At 44.5% G+C, this 19968-nt stretch overlaps 3 protein-coding genes across 11 annotated transcripts in view; all 3 read left to right on the plus strand.

The window, feature by feature from the left end:
• The window catches only part of rasgrp3 (RAS guanyl releasing protein 3 (calcium and DAG-regulated)), a 38209-nt gene extending 30682 nt beyond the window's left edge, over positions 1-7527 (plus strand). For 7 of the 9 annotated variants that reach the window (XM_042066793.1, XM_042066792.1, XM_042066787.1 and 4 more), the window contains 3 exons: positions 108-263; positions 1767-2206; positions 3811-7527. In XM_042066793.1, the coding sequence (XP_041922727.1) occupies positions 108-263; positions 1767-2206; positions 3811-3819 (605 nt within the window). In that variant the 3' untranslated portion in view covers positions 3820-7527. The remainder of the gene's footprint in view (positions 1-107; positions 264-1766; positions 2207-3810) is intronic. The other 2 variants (XM_042066795.1, XM_042066794.1) reach the window with 1 other exon arrangement.
• A 585-nt stretch (positions 7528-8112) lies between these two features.
• On the plus strand, positions 8113-15018 carry fam98a (family with sequence similarity 98 member A). The gene is made up of 8 exons (XM_042066188.1): positions 8113-8347; positions 9264-9412; positions 9670-9804; positions 10015-10199; positions 10334-10414; positions 11818-11934; positions 13101-13268; positions 13454-15018. Exons 1-8 carry the CDS (start codon positions 8310-8312, stop codon positions 14174-14176), a joined length of 1596 nt encoding a protein of 531 aa, XP_041922122.1. The 5' UTR covers positions 8113-8309; the 3' UTR covers positions 14177-15018.
• Positions 15019-15590: 572 nt separating this feature from the next.
• On the plus strand, positions 15591-19878 carry si:ch211-195b21.5 (zinc finger protein 318). The gene is made up of 8 exons (XM_042066279.1): positions 15591-16085; positions 16199-16311; positions 16488-17121; positions 17289-17952; positions 18240-18307; positions 18508-18601; positions 18697-18818; positions 19102-19878. The coding sequence occupies exons 1-8, from the start codon at positions 15864-15866 to the stop codon at positions 19537-19539; spliced, it is 2355 nt and encodes a 784-aa protein (XP_041922213.1). The 5' UTR covers positions 15591-15863; the 3' UTR covers positions 19540-19878.
• The last annotated feature ends 90 nt before the right edge of the window (positions 19879-19968 follow it).

The following is a 19968-nucleotide window of genomic DNA, read 5'->3' on the forward strand; positions in this document are numbered from 1 at the left end:
CAATATCGAACCGCACCAGACATAATTGTTGAAAACTTTCCTTGTTTGAGGTAAATGTTGACGTCTGTGTCTGTGTGTGTGTGTGTGTGTGTGTTGCTTTCTGTCAGATTGTGGGGTCAACTGCCACAAACAGTGTCGGGAGCTACTGGTGTTGGCTTGCCGGAAACTTCCACGCTCTACCTCCCACGGCAGCGTGTCGCCCGGCCCGCTGACCCACAGCTCCCTACCCAGCAGCCCCGCCTTACCCTCCTGCAAAGGTGAAGGTGATTATTCCTTTTTTTCAAAGTATATATTTTTGGGCTTTTTATGCCTTTAATGAGACAGGACAGTGGAGAATGACAGGAAGCGAGTGGGAGAGAGAATCAGGGTGGGATCCGGAAAGGACCAGGGGGCGGGAATCGAACCCGGGTCGCCGGCGTACAGTGCAGGTGCACCAGCCAGTTGTGCCACGGCTGGGGCCTAAGGTGATTATTTCTGCTATTACAATAAAACATCATTACTGAATAGTCCTGCTATTTAAAATGTTTCATTAAAATGATCTAGGCTAAAATCTGATCTCATATCTGGATCTGGATCCTTTTGGTGTTTTAAGTCCCCAACGTTGTCTTCCAGGCAGTGCTGCATGAAAGGCACTAGGGTTAGGCAAGGGTTAAGGTTAGGGTTAGGTGCCTAAGTCAATGGTCGCGGCGCTGCCTTGAAGTTGACGGTGGGGGCTTAAAACACCATCGAGCAATCTATACAGTCCCCTATCATATGTAAAGGATGAGTGATCATCTGTATTGTGTGGGGTCTATGACTGCACCAAATCAAGCTTGCCCATGGGTCTGTTGTCAACGATAATGAGAGTCTAGAAATACAATACGCATGAGCGATGTTTACATACAATTTAAAGAGCTGAAGTTATATGACAACGGTGTATTTTACTGCACCGAAAAATGCCTGCTCCACGTTCCAGAGGGCTAACACGTTCTGGATGTCTCCAAACCTTACGGGGCTATCCCTTTCAGCAGAGACCCAAACTCCCCATCCAATCTTGCCTGAGGTCCACACACCTGAGGTAATCACAAATGTGTGAAAAACACTGATGCCTGTTCAGGGGAGATTTCCGATTTAGAGGAGTTTAACTGAGGTGTCCACAGCTGTAGGAGAGCAGCACAGGATAGCATAACAGGACAGCCATGGGCAGCAACGGCATTTCTCACTTTATTTTCACGTTAACTCAAGAGGGACTTCTGCTTTTGGAAACAGCACTTGGTTAGATGCTACATCTCTCTCTGTCTGCTCTGCCCCACCCTTGCCTACACCACCACATTCACTTTTCCTCTCCCATCTCCCTTGCAGACCCTGCTGTGCTCCAACCACAGCTCCCTGTCCCCTCCACCCAACCATGTGTCAGCACAAACTCTCCACCTCTCTCAATCTTCTCTACTGACTACTGTACCACATCCTGTTAACTGCCCCCCCCCCCCCCCCACACAGCCCTATGAAAATCTTTATCTCCATCTTTGCCTATTGCACCTTAAACAATGTTCCATGCTTGTTTACAATGGACCTTATGGCTCTCTATCTATCTCTGATCTATGGCTCATCCGGCCTAATGCCTTCAAATAACTTAAACTCTTACACACTTACACAATGCCCCCCCCCCCCCCATCTCCCCCTTACCTACCCCTATGTCTACACAATGACCTATACTTCTCTCCATTCTATACCATACTCATTGTAAACGTTGAACACTGTGCACTGTTGCTCCCTCCTTTCTCCAGATGATGATGAGGTGTTTGAGTTCCCTAGTGTGACCCCGGCCGGCCCAGACCTGGAGGGCCAGTCCATCACGCTGATGACTGGCTCAGCCCAGCGGATCTCGGTGCGACTCCAGCGGGCCACCACCAGCCAGGCCACGCAGACGGAGCCGCTGTGGGGCGACCACGGCTGGGCGTCTGGCGACGGCGGCTCGCACACCTTCCCCAAGATGCGATACCGGCCGCACCGCAAGGCCTCCAAGGGCTCCAAGGGTTTCGCACGCTGGGAGAATGACACCACCGCGACGACACCGACGCCAACGACGGCAGGAGGGGGGATGGCCGCTGCGCAGCCGAGGAGCCGCAGGGACTCCCAGGAGCAGACGGAGGGGTCAGTGGTGGAGGTGGCACATAATGGCATAGCCATGCACAGACAGAAAACAGATGTCCCCGGAGTCATGGAGGTGGGTATTCTCTGTGTGTGCGAGTGTGTTTGTGTGTGTGTGTGTGTTTATCTGTGACTGTGTGTGTGTGTGTGTGTGCGTGTGTTTCTCTCTCTCTCTGTGTGTGTGTGTGTGTGTGTGTGTGTGTGTGTGTGTGCATGTGCGTGCGTGTGTGTGTATGTGTGTCTGTGCGTGTGCGTGTGCAGTGCATGTGTATGTGCGTGTGTGTGTGTGTGTGTGTGAGGGGAGTGCAAGCACTAAAGTGTATTGAATCACACCACCCTTATGGATCATGTACTGTAAACATGGATACATAGTGTAGTGGAACACAATAACTTGTGTTTCAGTGTCAGTACATGACTGCTGACAGAGTCAACAGTGGCACATTGTGTTATTTCAGGTTGAGGTCATGTATTCTTTACTGTAAGTGTTAATACAGAATGATTAAAACATTCCCCTCCCTCTTACTTGTCTGTGATGGTAGGATATAATTTCAAATCCACAAAGACACCCAACACACGAGGGTGAGGCAGCTTTAATACCCGCCGGTCCAATCTAGGTTAGCGGCGCAGAGGAGTGTTTTCTGTCGGTTGCCGTGCCAGCCCCACCGACTCAAGGTTCTGGAACATCTCATTATGAAAGCCTCGCTGGTAACCATCGCCGTGGTAACAAAGAGATTCAGTGGCTGTCTGCCACAGGGAGTTTTGCACTCTCATTCAACAGGAGATTATCTAGATACACTGATGGTGTTTAATGTGGAATCGCAGTTTTTTTCCCCGTTGTATTCCCGCGCCTGTCCAGCTTTAGGGGACTATATTAAGACCAGCCGTGTCTCCAGGGGTCCAGAGGCGGAACACAGAGGACTCTGGTGTGGAAACACTTTCCATAAAAAGCTATAGGGGAAATGTAATTGTGCATTACCGACAAAGTGTTTGCACCCCAGTGATTGTTGATAGGGGATTGGCCTGTGCCAGTTATGTAATTTAGTACGTGTGTGTCTATGTGTGTATGTGTGACTTGAATCAAAGCGTCACAAGCATCTGTCTCCCTGTGTTAATTTTGTCTATATTTTGACCTTGATGATACTTGAGCAGTCCAGTATGTGATGTCCCACAAGGATGTAGGTTAAAATAACAACCTGATGTAACTTCTGTGTCTATGTCTGTGTGTGCGCGCACACTACCTGTTATGTTTTGTTCTTCCAGTGACGCTCTAAATCCTTCTTGGTGTGTGTGTGTGTGTGTGTGTGTGTGTGTGTGTGTGTGCTTGTGTGTGTGTGTGTGTGTGTGTGTGCTTGGTGTTATCTGTTCTCTCCCTCTTATCTGTTTTCATTGTCTGTTATCTCTCTCCCCATGCCTCTATTGACCCACTGTGTCCAGTGAACTGGGCTCTTTTTTTTATAAGAGAACTGTTACGTATACAGCACACTGACACACGACACATTAAAATATACATATGTAAGTTTAAACCAAAGGGGAAATGTATTGATTTATATACAAAAGAGCATGTGTCTGATTGTTTGAGTTTTATATGAATACATTATACTGTACTGCCTTTACCGTGCCCTTTTTCCTATGGGGATGCATTGATTATGACCACACTCTTCCTTCCCCACCCCCTCACAGGCCAGCTGACTTATCCACCCTGGGGGCCAGTGTCGGAGCCCCCACCGGCCCTCAGCTTCTCGCCCACGGAGGCTCTCATCGCTGGGGGATGTCTTGGGGTGTCTGAGACCCCCGTTTGGTGACAAGGATTAGGGCACTCCTCTCTGCCCTCCCTCCCGCCAGCTCCTGCTGGGGCAAAGGACACACTGGATGAAAGCCCCAGAGGTCGTTCTTCAATGGACAGAGGGACAGATGGACGGATAGACGGATAGACGGGTAGCACGGATAGATGGAAATACAATAGGTGGAAAAGCTGTCTGTCCAGGTGGAACCGATTCACAGTCAGCACACACCCTCCACTCTCCTGACCTGTGTGTGTGTGTGTGTGTATTGGGAGGCAAAGACAACAGAAATCTGAATGCCACAGCATAGAAATACTTGGCTAGCCAGACATTTGACATGTGTTTGTAATTGGGCGTGTGAGAGTGTGTGTGCGTTTGGAAGTATATTATGTACACATATGAGAATGTGTACCATATGTTGAGTCATAAAGGGTTACTATGTAAACTGCTGAGAGGACACAGCTAGTTAAGAATGGTAGAGCACTAACACTGGTTGAACAGCAAGTAGAGGACACTTTGAATGTTGAAGACGTGCTGAGTGATTATGAGTAAGACGTTAACAGTTGAAGTAAAATAGGATGTGCTAGAAGGATATTGTGCCAAGGAATATACTCCATAAGGCTCAAGGAATATGCGGTGGAAATATCAGCAGGTAAAAAGTATGTTGTTTTATAGGGTGGATGGATGCTGAAAACTGATTTGCCAGATTGAGTGTTGTTGATAATAATATAGTTTTTTTTCTGCCAGTTTTGTCAAGTTCCAGATCCCAGGAATATGGTACTTTCTTTATTGACAAGAATTAACAACACATGATGAAAATGTTTTTATTTTTTTAGTAAAAGAAAATATGGTCATCATCTATATCATAAAGGGATTTCAATTTGATGAATGGAATCATCACACCATTTATTTTACTGTCTGGACTACAAAATTAAAAAAAGAAACCTCCAGACTATGACCTATGACCTATATCGTTCTCAGGAATACCACATCACATTGCATCGATCGACGAAAAGCAACGCAGGCATTCTCTCAGGGCTAGAACAGTGGCTCCTGCCTTCGCCAGGTCTCTCACCTGCAAGCCAGGTGTGTGTGTGTGTGGGGGGTGGCAGGTGCATGTTTGCTTACCGTTGCCAGGCGTCGGATGGAATGAGCCAGACAGTGCCTCCATCACCATGGCGATCCAGAGAAGTGCGTAAAGCGGAGAGTAAGCTGCGTCCATCTGTACAGGGATCACAGACAGATACACCCTACCCCCCACCCCCATCATCCACCTCTTGCTTCAGGAGGCCAGGAACAGGTGGAGATGACATGTACATGATAACAGACAGTCGGGGCTGGCCTTCTGTCGTGCACTGTAGGGAAGATGGAGGTCACTGTAATAGAACTCATTGAGTGCTGAGTGTAGACAAAGTGAGACACTTTCTAAGCTACAGTACATCAGAGAAAAAAAAGGCAAACATATGTGAGGTTAAATCTGCTTTTCAACCACTGGGATCTGAGTTATTACATGTACTACATCAAATAGATGTGTATAATATATGAGTATGGGATTAATTGATGGACATTTTTTGTAATATTCATCTGCCATGATCAAGAAAAAAATAGTTTATGTGTCCACGCGGTATTGTTTGGAATATCCAACAGATATGTTAATGAAGGTCATAAGATTGCAATATATACTTTTGGGAAGCAAATATGCTAGTACCAGTGGTACAAACATATTTTAGCTGACTTCACATTCATATGTTATACAAAAAAATGAAGTTGTTTGAGAAGAACAGGCAGAGTGAGAGTATATGAAAATAGAGGGTGAAACCTGAAGACACTTTACCTGTGGGACTTCATAGAGCTCTTAGGTAGGTACCCACCTTGGACTAGAGATCACCCTGAGATGTAGCATTAGCGAGCATGGTTTCACAGGCTAACACACAAATGTAGATGTGTTGAATTCATCCCATTTTTACACGCAAGAAGTAGCCTATGTTTTGGTGTGATCATATTTATTTACTTTGTGCCTACTTATCGCCTTGAAAATATGTTTCTTTTTTTCTGTCAGTTCAGTTAAAATACGTTTGTTAATGATCATTCATCTTAAGTTGCTAACTGTTTGCTTGTTCCATCTCCAAAAGGAAGTCACATGTAAGCAGCACCCAGGATAAGGGATAGAAACTGAAGCAAAGTGAATTCTCAGTAGGGGGATGCTAGACTTCTCCATGAACATTCCTGTGTGCATTATATTATTGCTTTTCACATGGATACAATGTCCCCCAGTATTTTCATGATGTTAAACTGGTCTACTTGAGAAAAAGTGGGTATATTCTTATTTTATTTAATTTTATTTAACATTATTGCAGGTCAGATGTTATTTTTATACTCATAAATGGTCTTCAGTAGCATTCTTTATTTTATTATTATTATTGCAAGAGTTTGCTATTTAACCTTGCCAACTATTCATTTAATTATTACAGTACGTCTATCAGAGGTAAAGTAAAATAAACAATTTCATCAGTCATATGTAGAACAAGGTTGCACATTTTTCAAGAAAAATCAGTTTACAGTTTCCATAAATCTCTCCTTGTTGATAAGCTGAGAGATACCATACTGATTACAGTTGGTTAGTAGACAGAAGTGTCTTTTTAAAATTATGGATAGGGAATTTTCTTGGACCAAGGACCTAATACAATAAAATCAAATGCTGTTCTCTGATGCAGAGAGGAGGGTGAAGAGTATGTGTGTGTGTTTGTGTGTGTGTGTGTGTGTGAGAGAGAGCGAGAGAGAGAGAGAGAGAGAGAGAGAGAGAGAGAGAGAGAGAGAGAGAGAGAGAGAGAGAGATGCATCACAAGCCTGGGTTTCAGTCCAAAATACTGCACAGTAGTTCTACACAGTGATGTAACCATTACATATTCAGAGGCTTGTTTTGCCCAAGGGCAAACCCATAATATCAAAACAGCAGCAAGGGGCATCCAGGGTTAAGCATTTGAACATTGTTAAGTAATGTGATTATCCACTGTACATAATATCACCTGCAAAACCATGTCCACAGGGATTGTGTCTTTTAAATGAGCAACCATGCCTTTACAAGTTTGGGTCCTTTGACTGGACTAATGCTATTTGGGTGTTCAGGTTTTAAAATGAGATATAGTGTATTTTTGTAGAAAACAGGAAAAACGGCTATAAACTATTTATATCGGATAAAAACAACTGAATATTTATAGAAATTTAGAAAGGGGTGAAATGAGACAGAAGGAAGTTTGGTGGGTTGGAACAAAGATTCTTTAAAGCATCTCTTGTGGGAACTGAATTTCCCCTTTTGCTTTCAGATCCCCCTGCTAATGACATCAGCATGACTGTGTATATCCTGAGAAGTGTCACATCTGCTGTACAACCCATATATCGAACATTTTCTTTGTGCAGCTTTAGGCCGATTTACTTTTGAGATGTGTTCCCTACATGTTGATTCATTAGTAACTTAGTTCTGTCTGTCCTGCTCTACACAGAAGGGATACCACATACATGGTATGCTTGATTTTTTCTCTGTACCTCAAACCACTGTTTTTCTTTTATTATGACCTGTGCCATTTCGAATAAATCTTCTGCCTCTTATAACCATAAAGATTCTGTGTGTGATTATAAAATTATGTGTGACTTGAAAATGTTCACTAGTAGATGGTAAGCAACTATTCATTTTTGTTGTTCCACCCTCAAGGTTAATGTCAGAGTAGATTTTCCCATTGAAATGAAGTATGCCTATGTAAAACTAGCCTACAGTAGTAGTAGCAGTATCAATTGCACGCTCAGATACTGTCAGATCAGAGGTAGCCTTGACATGAAAGTAGGCCTATAACTCTTTGCTGCGCTTACCACCTAGTGGTCACAGAGAATAATGCTGAAATCAGTAAATCAGAAAGGTGCACAGGCAATGTGTAGCCTAAAATATATATTATAATTATAATACAAATCACAGTATTTATAACAGCATACATAGGCTACTGAACTAATAAAGCAATAAAATGACAGAATGAATTTTATCCCATAAATCCCATTCCCATGTAATACTATTCTATTCCGGGGGTTTTCAGATATGATATATCAGATACTTGTCTGTCACTGAATGTTCGATCCCTGAAGATATTTGCTGCCGTGACAATGGTGGTGATAGCCTTCAATAGTTCATATGGGCTAATATTTGTCTTTTTCATGAAAATGGAAAGGTGCCACACCGACTGCGGCGGTCTTTAATAATTTTACTCAGGCATATCCAGAGACGGCTCATTACAGGAGTTACTAGATTGCTGAGAGATCAACGGTAACGTTATGCCAGCACGGCACTGCTAGCACCAGACTGCTGCAGCGTTAAATATTTGTGCATCAGGAATTTGTGCATCTGTTTGTCTAATGGAGACCGATATTCTGGACTCCCTTGAAGATTTGGGGTAGGTAACCATGTAAATTTCACCTGTATCGTACGAAAAGGAGCACTGAGAGAAGTTGCCGGCTGGGTTAGCTAGTTAGTTAGCTAGCCGGCTAGCGTGACATGTCAATGGACAATGAGACGTGTGCTTATCTTTCATAATGTCAGTCTGTCTCTAGGCGTTTCTATTAAATGAAACATAACAAAGTAGATAAGTCATCTTGTAAAGTCATTTACTACCTACAACTGAATGGCCTGAAACGAATGGAAATCGTTGACATATTGCCAAAGCCACGTTACCTCAGGTCATGAATCAATGCAAGAGCAACGATAACGTTAGCTAACTAGCCACCTCCTGGAGCCACCTCCAGCTGGCACTGGCCCGTTTGGCTCATAATGTAATCGTCCAACGTTGGCATTATTATTTACAGATTAGGTGACTTCTATTCATATGTTTTGATAATTATAGCGTATTTCGAATTGGCATAAAGTGTAATGGAGTCTAGTTCAAATGAGCAAGACTCCTAAGATGGAGATTTGTGTGGCTTACTAGTCAGGACCGTTTTGTATCTGGTCTATTCTCTGCTTGATCTATATTTAGCACCAAAAAGACTGTAACCACAAAAGGTTAGCTTTTTGAGTAGACTCCTATTGAGTGAGAAAACATGGGTCTTGTGGCAATTGTTTTGTCAGAGCCAGGGCAAATACTGACAGCAAAGGACTATTTGTACCAGTTGTGTTCCTCACATGACTTCACTTACTGAGCAGTCAGCGGATGTTATAACCCTCTTCTGTAACAGTATCCATGTGTGCCTCAGAATATTGTCGATCCATGATTTCTTGGGTTTGCCCGTGCAAATCACAATTTTTGTAATGACATTGCTTGTAATGACATCCATTTGGATTTATCAAGTCTTGTATGTGGTCCCATGTCATAGGTACCAGGGGCCCGTGCTGGAAGATGGATCCCTGGATGCAGCGGTGAGTGGAGGAGCCGAATCCCCTGAGTTCACCAAGCTCTGTGCCTGGATCGTGTCCGAACTGAAGGTCTACTGCAAACTGGAGGAGAATGTGCACGCCACCAACTGTGAGTGCTAATGGCTTCCTGCCATAGAGGGACGAAGAGATGAGGAAACAGGATTCTGGAAGGCTTACCCCAACAAAATGGGGAATTCCTCATCCGTATCCGTTGTTGATTTTGGCTTCGGGAGTTATAGAAAGTCTATCTAATAGGTGGGCCATTAGCTGACGTGGTTAACCGTGTGTGTGTGTGTGTGTGTGTGTCTCTCTCTGTGTCTGTCTCTCTGTGTCTGTCTCTCTGTGTCTGTCTGTCATCCTCTCTAGGCCCCAGTGAGGCGGAGGGCTTTCAGCTGGAGGTGAGTGGACTTCTGGCAGAGCTGGCATGTCCATACACTGCCCTGACCTCAGGAGATGCCACCCAAAGGCTCCTCAACAAATCCAACTGCTTACTACTCTTAAGTAAGGGTGGCTTTCTCTTCAATTGTTTAAAATTCTAGAAATGTATGTATGTATGGATAGCCATCACTATTGATTGAGTGTTTTGGATATAAAACAAAATTGGTCTAGATATTTTTTGTTTCATACATTACGATATCCCCGTCAAAAGTATTTATTTTTTGTGCATATACCTGAACTCTAATCTTAACTCACTGGCTGTGGCCGTGTCAGCTTTCCTGATCTCAGAACTAGAAGCCTCCAGGATGGTGCTGATAAACCAGCCGCAGAAGAAGGTGGAGGAGTCAGGCGGCAGTGATGTCTTCATGGAGCTGAAGGGCATCTGTGTAGGCCTTGGCATGTCCAAGCCCCCTGCCAACATCACCATGTTCCAGTTCTTTAGCGGGATCGAGAAAAAGGTTTAGCTCCTATTATTCATACTTCTGTAACACATTCTACTCTCTGGACTAGTCTATAAATCTGTATTAAATATAGTAATCGTAATATAGTAATCTTTGAGTTTTTCAAGTTCATCCCATTCTTGTATTTACAGCTGAAAGAAGCTATGTCCAAAGTGCCCCCCAACCATGTCGGAGCTCCTCTGTTGAAGAAACCACTAGGACCAGTTCACTGGGTATGTTGCCTCCATGTTGTTTTGGGAGGTTATAATGAAGCAATAAGAATTTCGATCTCAGTTTAGTTGCCTTTTTTTAAACAGTTACCAGTTACTTCAGTTTTTTCTCAGTCATATTTGCTTCATGTTTTACTTTATGTTTGTCTGCTTTTCATGAGAATGTGTGGTACGCTTGAGACCTTCAGACTCTAGACGGCAAAGGGTGCTTATCAAAGTGTAAAGTGCAACCTAGATATGCAGATTTTGGTACAACATCTGAAGTAAAAACCTTTGCTTTGGTAACAGATAGAATTGATTTAAAAGAACACGCGACCGTTTTCTGAAATTGTGTTATTCATCGTCTCCCCTAAATTTAGACAAGTGGGCAAAAGCATTTTTGTCTTTGTCCTGCAGTGCCACCGCTAGCTTAGCAGTGTATAGTCAATGGAATCTTTCGTCGCCGGATAGCATGTTGTGAGTAAAAGTGAGCCAACAAAAGAAAAAATCCCTAATTACTTCTTGTGGCCTGCGTATTCACAACGAATATAAATAGCAATGCAGATTAAGACGAGGCAATTTCCTAGGCTGATATTGACTTAGGACTATATTGAGGCGAAGCACTGCTACTTGGGCGCTGAGATATCCACCAACACATGAGAACCTCACTCGCCACAGCACGGACGATCGCTGCCCCCTAAGTAGCAGTACTTTTCCTGTGCTTCACCCCAATATAGTCCCGAGTCAATGCAATGTATTATAATATAATATTCCTTATTGAATGCTTAGCTGGAATGATGTTTTTCCCCCATCATCCTATTTCTAAAGCAGGCTTACCTGTGGGCATGTAATTGGGCTACAGGTTTTCTACAGGAATAGCATGTTTGAACTGGCATTGCACTAGCTCTGAATAAAACCAGAATATGGTTTGCATTGAAACGTAGTCGTCGTAAGCGAAAAACATTGTCTGATACTTTGGTCTATAATTCTTTCTTTGGTGCTATTAGGTAAGGGATAATGTATAGAACGCCGGTAATTATTGGGAAAATAACGCGTCAGCAGGGGGGGGTCTTGCTTCGCCCTGAAGGGACTTATTTTCCCAATAATGACCGGCGTTCTATACATTATCCCGCTTATTATACGGCTACTTGCCAAAACGGAAAAATAAACTTCACAATATGTCTCTACATTTACCTCTTTATCTTTATTTATCTCTACCGTTTCGTTGTGGCTTTTGCTGAGCGAAATAGTTTGCAACACGCGCTGAACTTGAATCAAACGAATCAAACACAGCTGCTTTCACTTTTGAATGAGATCAAGTCGTTCTGTGAAGAGCCGTATAATAATTATTTTGAATGTGTGAAGGTGACCCTCTAACAGCACCTGTGGCAGATGAATTACTTTCCCTTTCTTGTGTCTGCATGTAGGAGAAAATTGAAGCAATCAACCAAGCTCTTGTGAATGAGTATGACGTTAGAAGGAAGATGTTGCTGAAGCGTCTGGATGTGACGGTGCAGTCATTTGGGTGGTCAGAACGGGCTAAGGTGAAGCCTCTGCTCCTCAACACGCACCATCAGAAAACAATATTTGATATCTGAATTTGTTTTGTGCTAGTGACAGTAATGTTTCCACCCTAACAGACTGATCAACTCTGCTCTACCATCCAACCATTACCCCAGGCAACTAGTGTTGGTTATTATGTTAGTTTTGCAGCTCACAAGGACCAATAATTTCAGTCTGTGATCGGTCAACTCATTTATTTTCTGTTTGTGTCATAGAAGAAGTTTAATGTAGAAGACCATATGTAGGCAAATAGTAAGCATTGATCCAGATTAGTCCAGACACAAAGCAGATTGTTGCTAGTGCTAGATTTCACACTTGCATGTCTGCATGTCTGAGTTCTTGTTTATACCTGTAGGCAGACCCTTTTAAGATTACTTGAAAAGTAAATGTAAGACCAAACTTACATTCAATCTTCATTTAAAACTTTTAAGTTAGTTGTTTGCCAAGCTTTTTTCCTAACAAATTTATAAACTGAAAACGCATAGGCAATTTATGAAACCGGGCTCCAGAGTGGACACTTGAAAACTCTGCAGTCATTTTTTCAGTGTGAATGAGACTTTTCAAAGCAATCACGCATGATCCCAATTTCACTTCCTGATTGGGTCATATCAGTCACAACATATGTCACGTTCTTATCATACATGACTCTTTTTCTGAAAGAAAACAAATGCCCTGTGTTGGTGACGGGTCATTTGATATCCATTTTTGGGGTTTTCTGATGTTGTATGATATATAAAAATGACAACACTAACTTTTGTAGGCCTTGAAAAGTCGATATAATTATCACGACTAGCTTAGTGGTAAGGTGTCAACTAGAGCCTCATCTTACCATTATTAACCCAAATATACAGGGTGGCCGCAGGCCCTTAAAAAGTATTCCATCCAGTTTTAAAAACTCAGAAGTATTAAATTGTTTTAAATGAAGATTGAATGTAAGTTTGGTCTTACATTTACTTTTCAAGTAATCTTAAAAGGGTCTGCCTACAGGTATAAACAAGTTAAATGTTAATTTGGTTTTAGTATTTAAAGGGTCATAAAAATGTTCAATTTAACTTGTTTATACCTGTAGGTACCCTGATCACTGAGACTGTTCTCTACAAGTAGTGTTGTCCTGGGATGTTCATAAAACACACTTTTCTTTCAACAGACACACTCTGAAAAATTGGCTAAAGTCTATCAACCATTGCGTGCAGCTCTGAATGCAAAGACTGTCGTGTCTGTGGCTCACCTCTATGCAGCACGAATAGACCTGTCAAAAATTATGCGCACCAGCAGTGGAAGGATCAGAGAGAAGACTGCTTGTGCCATCAATAAGGTAATGCATCTATCTGCATTTCACAACAAAGTACTACTACAGGACTACTGCAAATGCTTCGAAATACCTCTGTTCTGTAGGGCAGAGGGACACAGTATTTGTCCCTCAAGCCACAAGTCACAGACCCTTGGTCCAGCTCTTACTGGCTTCAGTTCAAACACTTGTCTTGTCTTCTTTTAAACCAGATTCTGATGGGCCGTGTGCCTGACAGAGGTGGGAGACCCTACGAGATCGAGCCACCACCCCCGGAGATGCCCTCGTGGCAGAAGAGGCAGGATGGTCCGTCTGGTGGCTTTGGCGGTGGGCAGCATTACGGAGGAGGGGGCAGAGGCGGGGGTGGTGGTGGCAGAGGTGGCTATGACCAGCACTCCCATGGTGGGAGAGGAGGAGGGGGTTATGAGCAGCGCGGAGGTTATGATAGGGGAGGAAGGGGAGGAGGCAGAGGGGGCAAAGTTCAGGGTGGCTGGTCAGATGGTGGAGGTGGTGGTGGAGGCCATCATGGTCACTACCAAGATGGACATGGAGGGGGTCATCAGGTGGGAGGGGGGAGAGGGGGTTATGGAGGAGGAGGAAGAGGAGGAGGAGGAGGAGGAGGAGGAGGTGGGGGATACCAAGGCTATCAAGGAGGTCCAAACTATCCTGGAGGTGGAGGTTACCAAGGTGGAGGCGGACACCAAGGTGGAGCCTACCAGCACGACAACCACCATCAAGACGGGGGCCGCCACCAGGAGAGAGGGGGCCGGAGCGGACGCGGTGGCCGAGGAAGGGGAGGCCGCGGCGGGGGAGAAGGCTGGGGCGGCAGAGGCGGCCAGAACTACAACCAGGGCGGACAGTTTGAACAGTTCTTTCAGCACGGAGGCCATCAGTACAACCAGGCGGGCTTTGGCCAGGGCTACTACACGAGCTGAGACCGCCCAAGGCAGGTCACCACAGCAGGGTTTGCGCAGCAGTGGCTCTGGAGCTGGGATGAGCACAAAGAGAAGAGGGACACGACGCGTACGTGAGGGGGACGGGTGTCATTTTCAAGCTCAGCACTGCTCGTTCACATCCTTGAGCGACGCGATGGGGAGCTTGAAGGCAGGCCGTGGCCGCTTTGGTTTTCAGGCGCCGTCTTTTGTGTTGTTGGTTGCCGCCTACTGAAAGAAAGTCAATTCCCATCTGATAGCTCACCAGACTATTTAGGCTCAGTGTGTGTATGTGTGTGTGTGTGTGCACGTGTGCGCACTGCGAAACCATTAATGTGCCATATTAAGGGGATTTTTGCTGGGTTGAGCTTGAACAGAGCGGCCCAGACCTATCCCACTGGGTGAACCAGGCTGTGTTGACCACGATGAAGACAAAGCCTTATTACAGAGATTAGTTGGAGGTGGAGATCTTTTGAAGGGGTCTTGCTATTTCAGTGTTGCATATGACGTCACACATTATTCTACCTTGACAAAACAAACAGAAGCTCTCATGGGTCGTACTATTTTCATTGAACAAAGGTGAAAGACCTTTTTTTGTTAAGCACTAGTTTACATTTTCCCCCTCAAACAGTTGTTTTGTTTCAAATTGAGTTGTGGCTAACTAAAATATGAATGTTCTTTTATTGTTTGCAGACAATCTGACCACCATTTCTGTTACTTAAATTTAATGACATTCAAATAGGCCACCCAAAGCTGCTTTGTTATGTACATAATATGGAAATGACTGCTTGGAAGTGGGAATGAAAAAAGAGAGAAGAGAAATAAAGAAATGTGTGTAAATTCAACAGTGTCCTACATTTTCGTCCAGTTTGTCTGAGGAAATGACAAATATTTGGAGATGTGTTGGAGAGATGTTATCCTTGACTATTCAATTCAATAAAGCACTCCTTAAATCTACTGTAGGTAGATGTAACTAAATGTGTAACTGCCTTCTGATCTGGAATATGCAGTTTTCTGTAGTCATTAAAAGAGGACGTGGTCAAAACCATTCATTAGCTATTAATCAAAACTGCAATTCCTCATGACATGGATGGGTTTTGACAGGTTGTGCAACTGATATTTGATCTTCAGTAAAATATTAGGTCTAAACAATCAGGGCCAATTTAATGTAGATTCATGAAGCATAGTCCAAGACTAAACGTTTGTTAAGGGGAAATCTATTGAAGTTCTCTTTTCGTCTAGTTCGCAATTTTCTTTGTATCGTTTATCAATCAACAAAGCAGGCCAGAGCCCAGCTCACCGATGAACACTTTGGACAAGTGTGTTCCCGTTAAAACTGAATCAAACAATTTCTGGTGACTTTGATTCATTTACTTTTAAGACATAGATTTCACATATAACAATTTATTTTCTTCGCCTCATCTACAAGTGATCTGTCCATTTAAAACCGCTGTTGTTTACACCACCAACCGGTAGGGAGCACTGCTCACTTTGGCATCACAAAAACTCCACGTAAACTGTAGGAGGAAGGACTTTATTGAATGCAGCAGCGCAGTGACTGTTTTTGGATGCTAGTGGTACCTTGGGTTGACGATGGTGATACATTTTTAACTCCACAAGTTAACATTCTAACTGTAGCGGAGAAAATAAATAGACAAAGCCTATCTAACAATGCCATTTTAGCAGCGACATGTTTCGCGGTGTGTCCAATCAAAATTATAGGTCCGGACAAAGTCAGAGACCAACTGGTTTTGTCAGTGGCCCCCCAAACGGTCCTCCAGGTCCTCGTTTTAATACTGGATATGGAACACCGTACCAACCACCTTATCATGGCCAACCGGGTCTCGCTTACCGGGGTCCTCCGCCTGGCCACCCAAGTGGACTCCCGTCCACCAGACCTACGTTCATGGACGTGAGTACAAGCAGTTAGACACGGCATCAGGAAAGCAAATGCTTCATGTTATCTAAACGAGTGCAAGTTGTTAAAATGAAAGCAACAAACCATCCTCCCCTTTTTTTCTGTAGGCACGGCCTTTCAGCGGTCTGTCTGTTGATCACAGTATGGTCATTACTGTTGGTAGCCAGCACAACATAGCGCCTCTCCAAACGCATGACCAGGCTCGCAACTGGGATGAAAGGTTTGAATTCTTTGCATCGCAACTTCCTATGTGGTTTCTGCTTTCACAAGTCATCAAGTTTGAATCTTGTCTAATCTGTTTGGAACTGTTCTGCATTTAATTCAGAACCTAGTTTTTCAGCATTCATGTGATGTGACTTTTTAAATTTGTTTTACTGATGCACTAACACATTCTAGTGATAAGGCAGAGGCATTCCTCCGAAGTTTGGCTGCCAAGGACAGACAGTCAAAGCCCAATGGGAGAGAAGGAGAGGCAACAGAGACTACCTGGGGGCACTACAACAAGCAGACCTCGGACCGAGGGAAGAGCAGGAGCAAGAGTCCCTCGCAGAAGCAGAGAGGACACAGCCGCAGTCGCAGCCGCAGCAGGGGCAAGAGTAGAGGGCGCAGCCGCGCCAAGAGCAGGGCGCGGAGCAAGAGCAGGGCGCGGAGCAAGAGCAGAGCGCGAAGCAAGAGCAGAGCGCGGAGCAAGAGCCGAGCGCGAAGCAAGAGCAGAGCGCGAAGCCGCAGCCGGGCCAAGAGCCGGGCCAAAAGCAGGGCGCGGAGCAAGAGTCGGCCCAGGAGTAGGAGCCGGAGTCGGAGCAGGAGCTGTCCCAGGAGCCGAGGCCGGAGCCAGGCCAGAGACACTGGTGGTTATGCATTCAGCAGGGAGCCTGGGAGTGGAGGCAGTGGGCCTGTGGGCAGTAGCAGCAACTCCAGTCTGTCCTCAAAGGTGGACCTTTTCAATGAACTCAAGCAGCTTTTGCAGAGCAAGGGCCTGGAGGACTCCCTGTCTGTGGTGAAGAAAGCCTTCCTTACACAACAGACACAGGTAATAATGAAAACAAAACAAATTGAATGAATGATCAAATTTGTAATGATATTTCTGGATGCCCAAGCAGTATTTGTGTAGTTAGGGCACAATATTTGTATGATGAAATTGTATCACAGATGTTTAGGAAAAAAAAGTTTTCTTTCACATACGCATCATTTCTGCAGAGTGCTCCGTTGGCCAGTCCTTCTGCTGTGCCAGTTCAGGCGTCCGTCTCCCCGCACCGACCCGATGCCTACCAGGTGGCTCCGCTGGAGGTGACCGATAGCTCGCTTCTCCCTCACGAGAGGGTGCGGCAGGACGGCAGCGGCTTCTCCCGCATCCTGAGCATGATGGGCGAGCCGAGCCCGCAGACTCCGGAAGGACAACGGCAGCCTGTGGTCGCCGCCAACGTCCCCGACATCGAGGACGAGGAGGAGTTCCTGTACGGAGACAAGAGCACCACCCAGAGCACCCCGGTGAGGCCACTGGCGGACTCTCAGACTACTGTGTCGGCGTCGGCGGCAACAACTCCGCTCCAGCAGTTCAAGGCGCTCCTGGGTGATCCGGGCATGAGCCACATCTTCAAGCAGGCCCAGTCGGCGCTGGCTCTGACTGGCATGAGCCAGGGAGCCCCGGCGAAGAAGCGTAGCTCCACGCCAGAGCCGAAAAAGGGCCCTCCATCCCACAGGCACAAAGCCAGCAGCCCGGCCAAAGACCACAGAGAGGGGACGCCCAGCAGTGCCGAGTTTGAAAGGGTCAAGAGCCTCCTGAAGAACATGGGACTGACTCTGAGCATGGCGGAAATCACCAAGATCGCTTCAAAGCTGCGTGACACGCCTTCATCCAAAGGTGAAGGAGTCCTTCCATGCCTTTTAATCAGTTTAATTTAACTTATTACAGTTGTATAAATGAGTTCACAGAGAATATGAATAATTGTTGTAATTATTGTATTGATAATAAATTCATGATAATTCATTTCAATTGGACACTTATTATGGAAAATAATTGAACATTCTATTTAACAGTCAATTTGCTAATCCCAAGCCATACATTGGTCAGAGTTATGAATGAATGTTAAGGTGTATCTGTGTGTTTTTGGTAGAGTCTTCTTACTATTTTGAGTACTCACTTTTCAGGGTCGAAGTCGGAGAGCATGGACAGCAAGCATTCCCATAGGGATAGAGATAGCGGTCATCAGGAGAAGGTGCGTCACTTTACGTGGATTTAAAATGTGCAGTTCTGTAATCTTCTCTGTAGATCCTGTTTTATTGGTATACCTCCTTCTGTTAGAAATATTTTGTTATGTCATGAATGTGTCCTTTTGGAACCCATAAAGTCTTTTTACACACCTAGTAGTGATGTTATTTAGAAATACGTATTCATTTAGCATTGATTGTTTTAAAGGAGAGAGAAAGAGATCGAAGTGACAAACATGGCGGTGGAGCGAAGAGGAAAGAACACCTGGTGAAAGAACTGGAGAGCATTTTAAAGACAGAAGGTAAAAGTCTGACACTGGTTCTCCATGTGTTACATTGAGGTGCACCATTTGAAGACATCATTTTGTGAGTCATGTATCCACTGATTGTTTTGCAGGGTCAGGGAACTTGATTCCAGTGATTGGCTTCTATTGTAAGCTGTGTGAGGAGTTCTTTGGGGATCTGGCCAGCGCTCAAAGGCACGAGGGCTGCCACAAGGGCTCCAGAGATTCGGGAAAGGTGTGTGTGTGTGTGTGTGTGTGTGTGTGTGTGTGTGGCAGCTGCTCTGTTATGGATTTGACAAAGCACATTTTGCAGCATTTAATATGCTACATGCAATATAATAAGTCGTATGAGATAAATGCATCTGCTAAGTTAGTTAACCATAAACACCATGACAATGCAACCCATTATATGTTTAATGTTTTAGTAGTACTTTGCTATTAGAAATGCCAAGCACAGCTGTTGAAGGTCATTAGGGAAGGATTAGATGTATAGTTTTGTAATTGTTTCTTTTCCCCAGGGATCCATGCCTAAGTTATACAACGACACAAAGAGCGGCTCTGGCCATTCTTCGCAACACTCCGCAGGACCTGGCCACTCAGAGAAGAAGCGGCTTGCAGAAGATGACAAGGGACCACACCGAGATGAGCGGGAGCTGAGCCCAGGACACTGGCCCAGAAAGAGGGCTCGAGATGAGCCTGACCGCAGGGACCAGAAGGGTTCTGCTGCCAGGCCCACGGAACCTGTCAGGGTGAAGGTGGAGCCTAAGGTTGGGGAGAGGAGCTCCTCGGTAGAGAACGGGGACAAAAAAGGAAGTTCAGACAGTGACTCGGACAATTCTACCCAAGGCGGCAGCGCCAAGAAGAAGAAAAAGAAGGAGAAGAAGAAAAAGAAGAAAAAAGATAAGAAGAAACTAAAGAAGGAGAAGGCTGGGAAGTCTAAGACAAAGTCCACTTAGCTGTTACTTTAGAAGTGTTTTGTTTTGTTTCCCCCATTTTGTATTTTCCATTTAGTTGGAATCTTCAATCACAACACAATGCAGCATGGAGAAGACAACAGCAGTCAATAGCTATAACTTTAAACACCTGGATCTCCTCATATAATTTACAAGAAATCAGACAGTTAAAAATAACGGTGTAGTACAATTATTTCATGTTGGTTACCAGGAAAATCCATTGTCGGTGTATTTCAATGTATACATTGACATTCTGTTGAACATTTTCTGAGGAAGTGTGAAAAATTTTGTGAATATTTTTTGGAAATAAACTCACCATGTGGTTACCACATGTTATTATTCCTTGGTGGGTTGAGTCAGTGATGTTCCAAAACCTTCATATTTGCTCCTTGTTTAATACAAACTGGATAATTTACATTTTGCTGTGTGTAT

Source organism: Alosa sapidissima, chromosome 16, assembly GCF_018492685.1.
Source record: "Alosa sapidissima isolate fAloSap1 chromosome 16, fAloSap1.pri, whole genome shotgun sequence".
Lineage (NCBI taxonomy): Eukaryota > Metazoa > Chordata > Actinopteri > Clupeiformes > Clupeidae > Alosa > Alosa sapidissima.

Coding starts and splice junctions, on each gene's coding strand:
- si:ch211-195b21.5 (XM_042066279.1), top strand. CDS start 15,864: ATGTTTCGCGGTGTGTCCAATCAAAATTATAGGTCCGGACAAAGTCAG. Junction 16,312..16,487: donor GCTCGCAACTGGGATGAAAG/GTTTGAATTCTT, acceptor AACACATTCTAG/TGATAAGGCAGAGGCATTCC. Junction 18,308..18,507: donor ATAGCGGTCATCAGGAGAAG/GTGCGTCACTTT, acceptor ATTGTTTTAAAG/GAGAGAGAAAGAGATCGAAG.
- fam98a (XM_042066188.1), top strand. CDS start 8,310: ATGGAGACCGATATTCTGGACTCCCTTGAAGATTTGGG. Junction 9,413..9,669: donor GAATGTGCACGCCACCAACT/GTGAGTGCTAAT, acceptor CATCCTCTCTAG/GCCCCAGTGAGGCGGAGGGC. Junction 9,805..10,014: donor CAACTGCTTACTACTCTTAA/GTAAGGGTGGCT, acceptor TGGCCGTGTCAG/CTTTCCTGATCTCAGAACTA.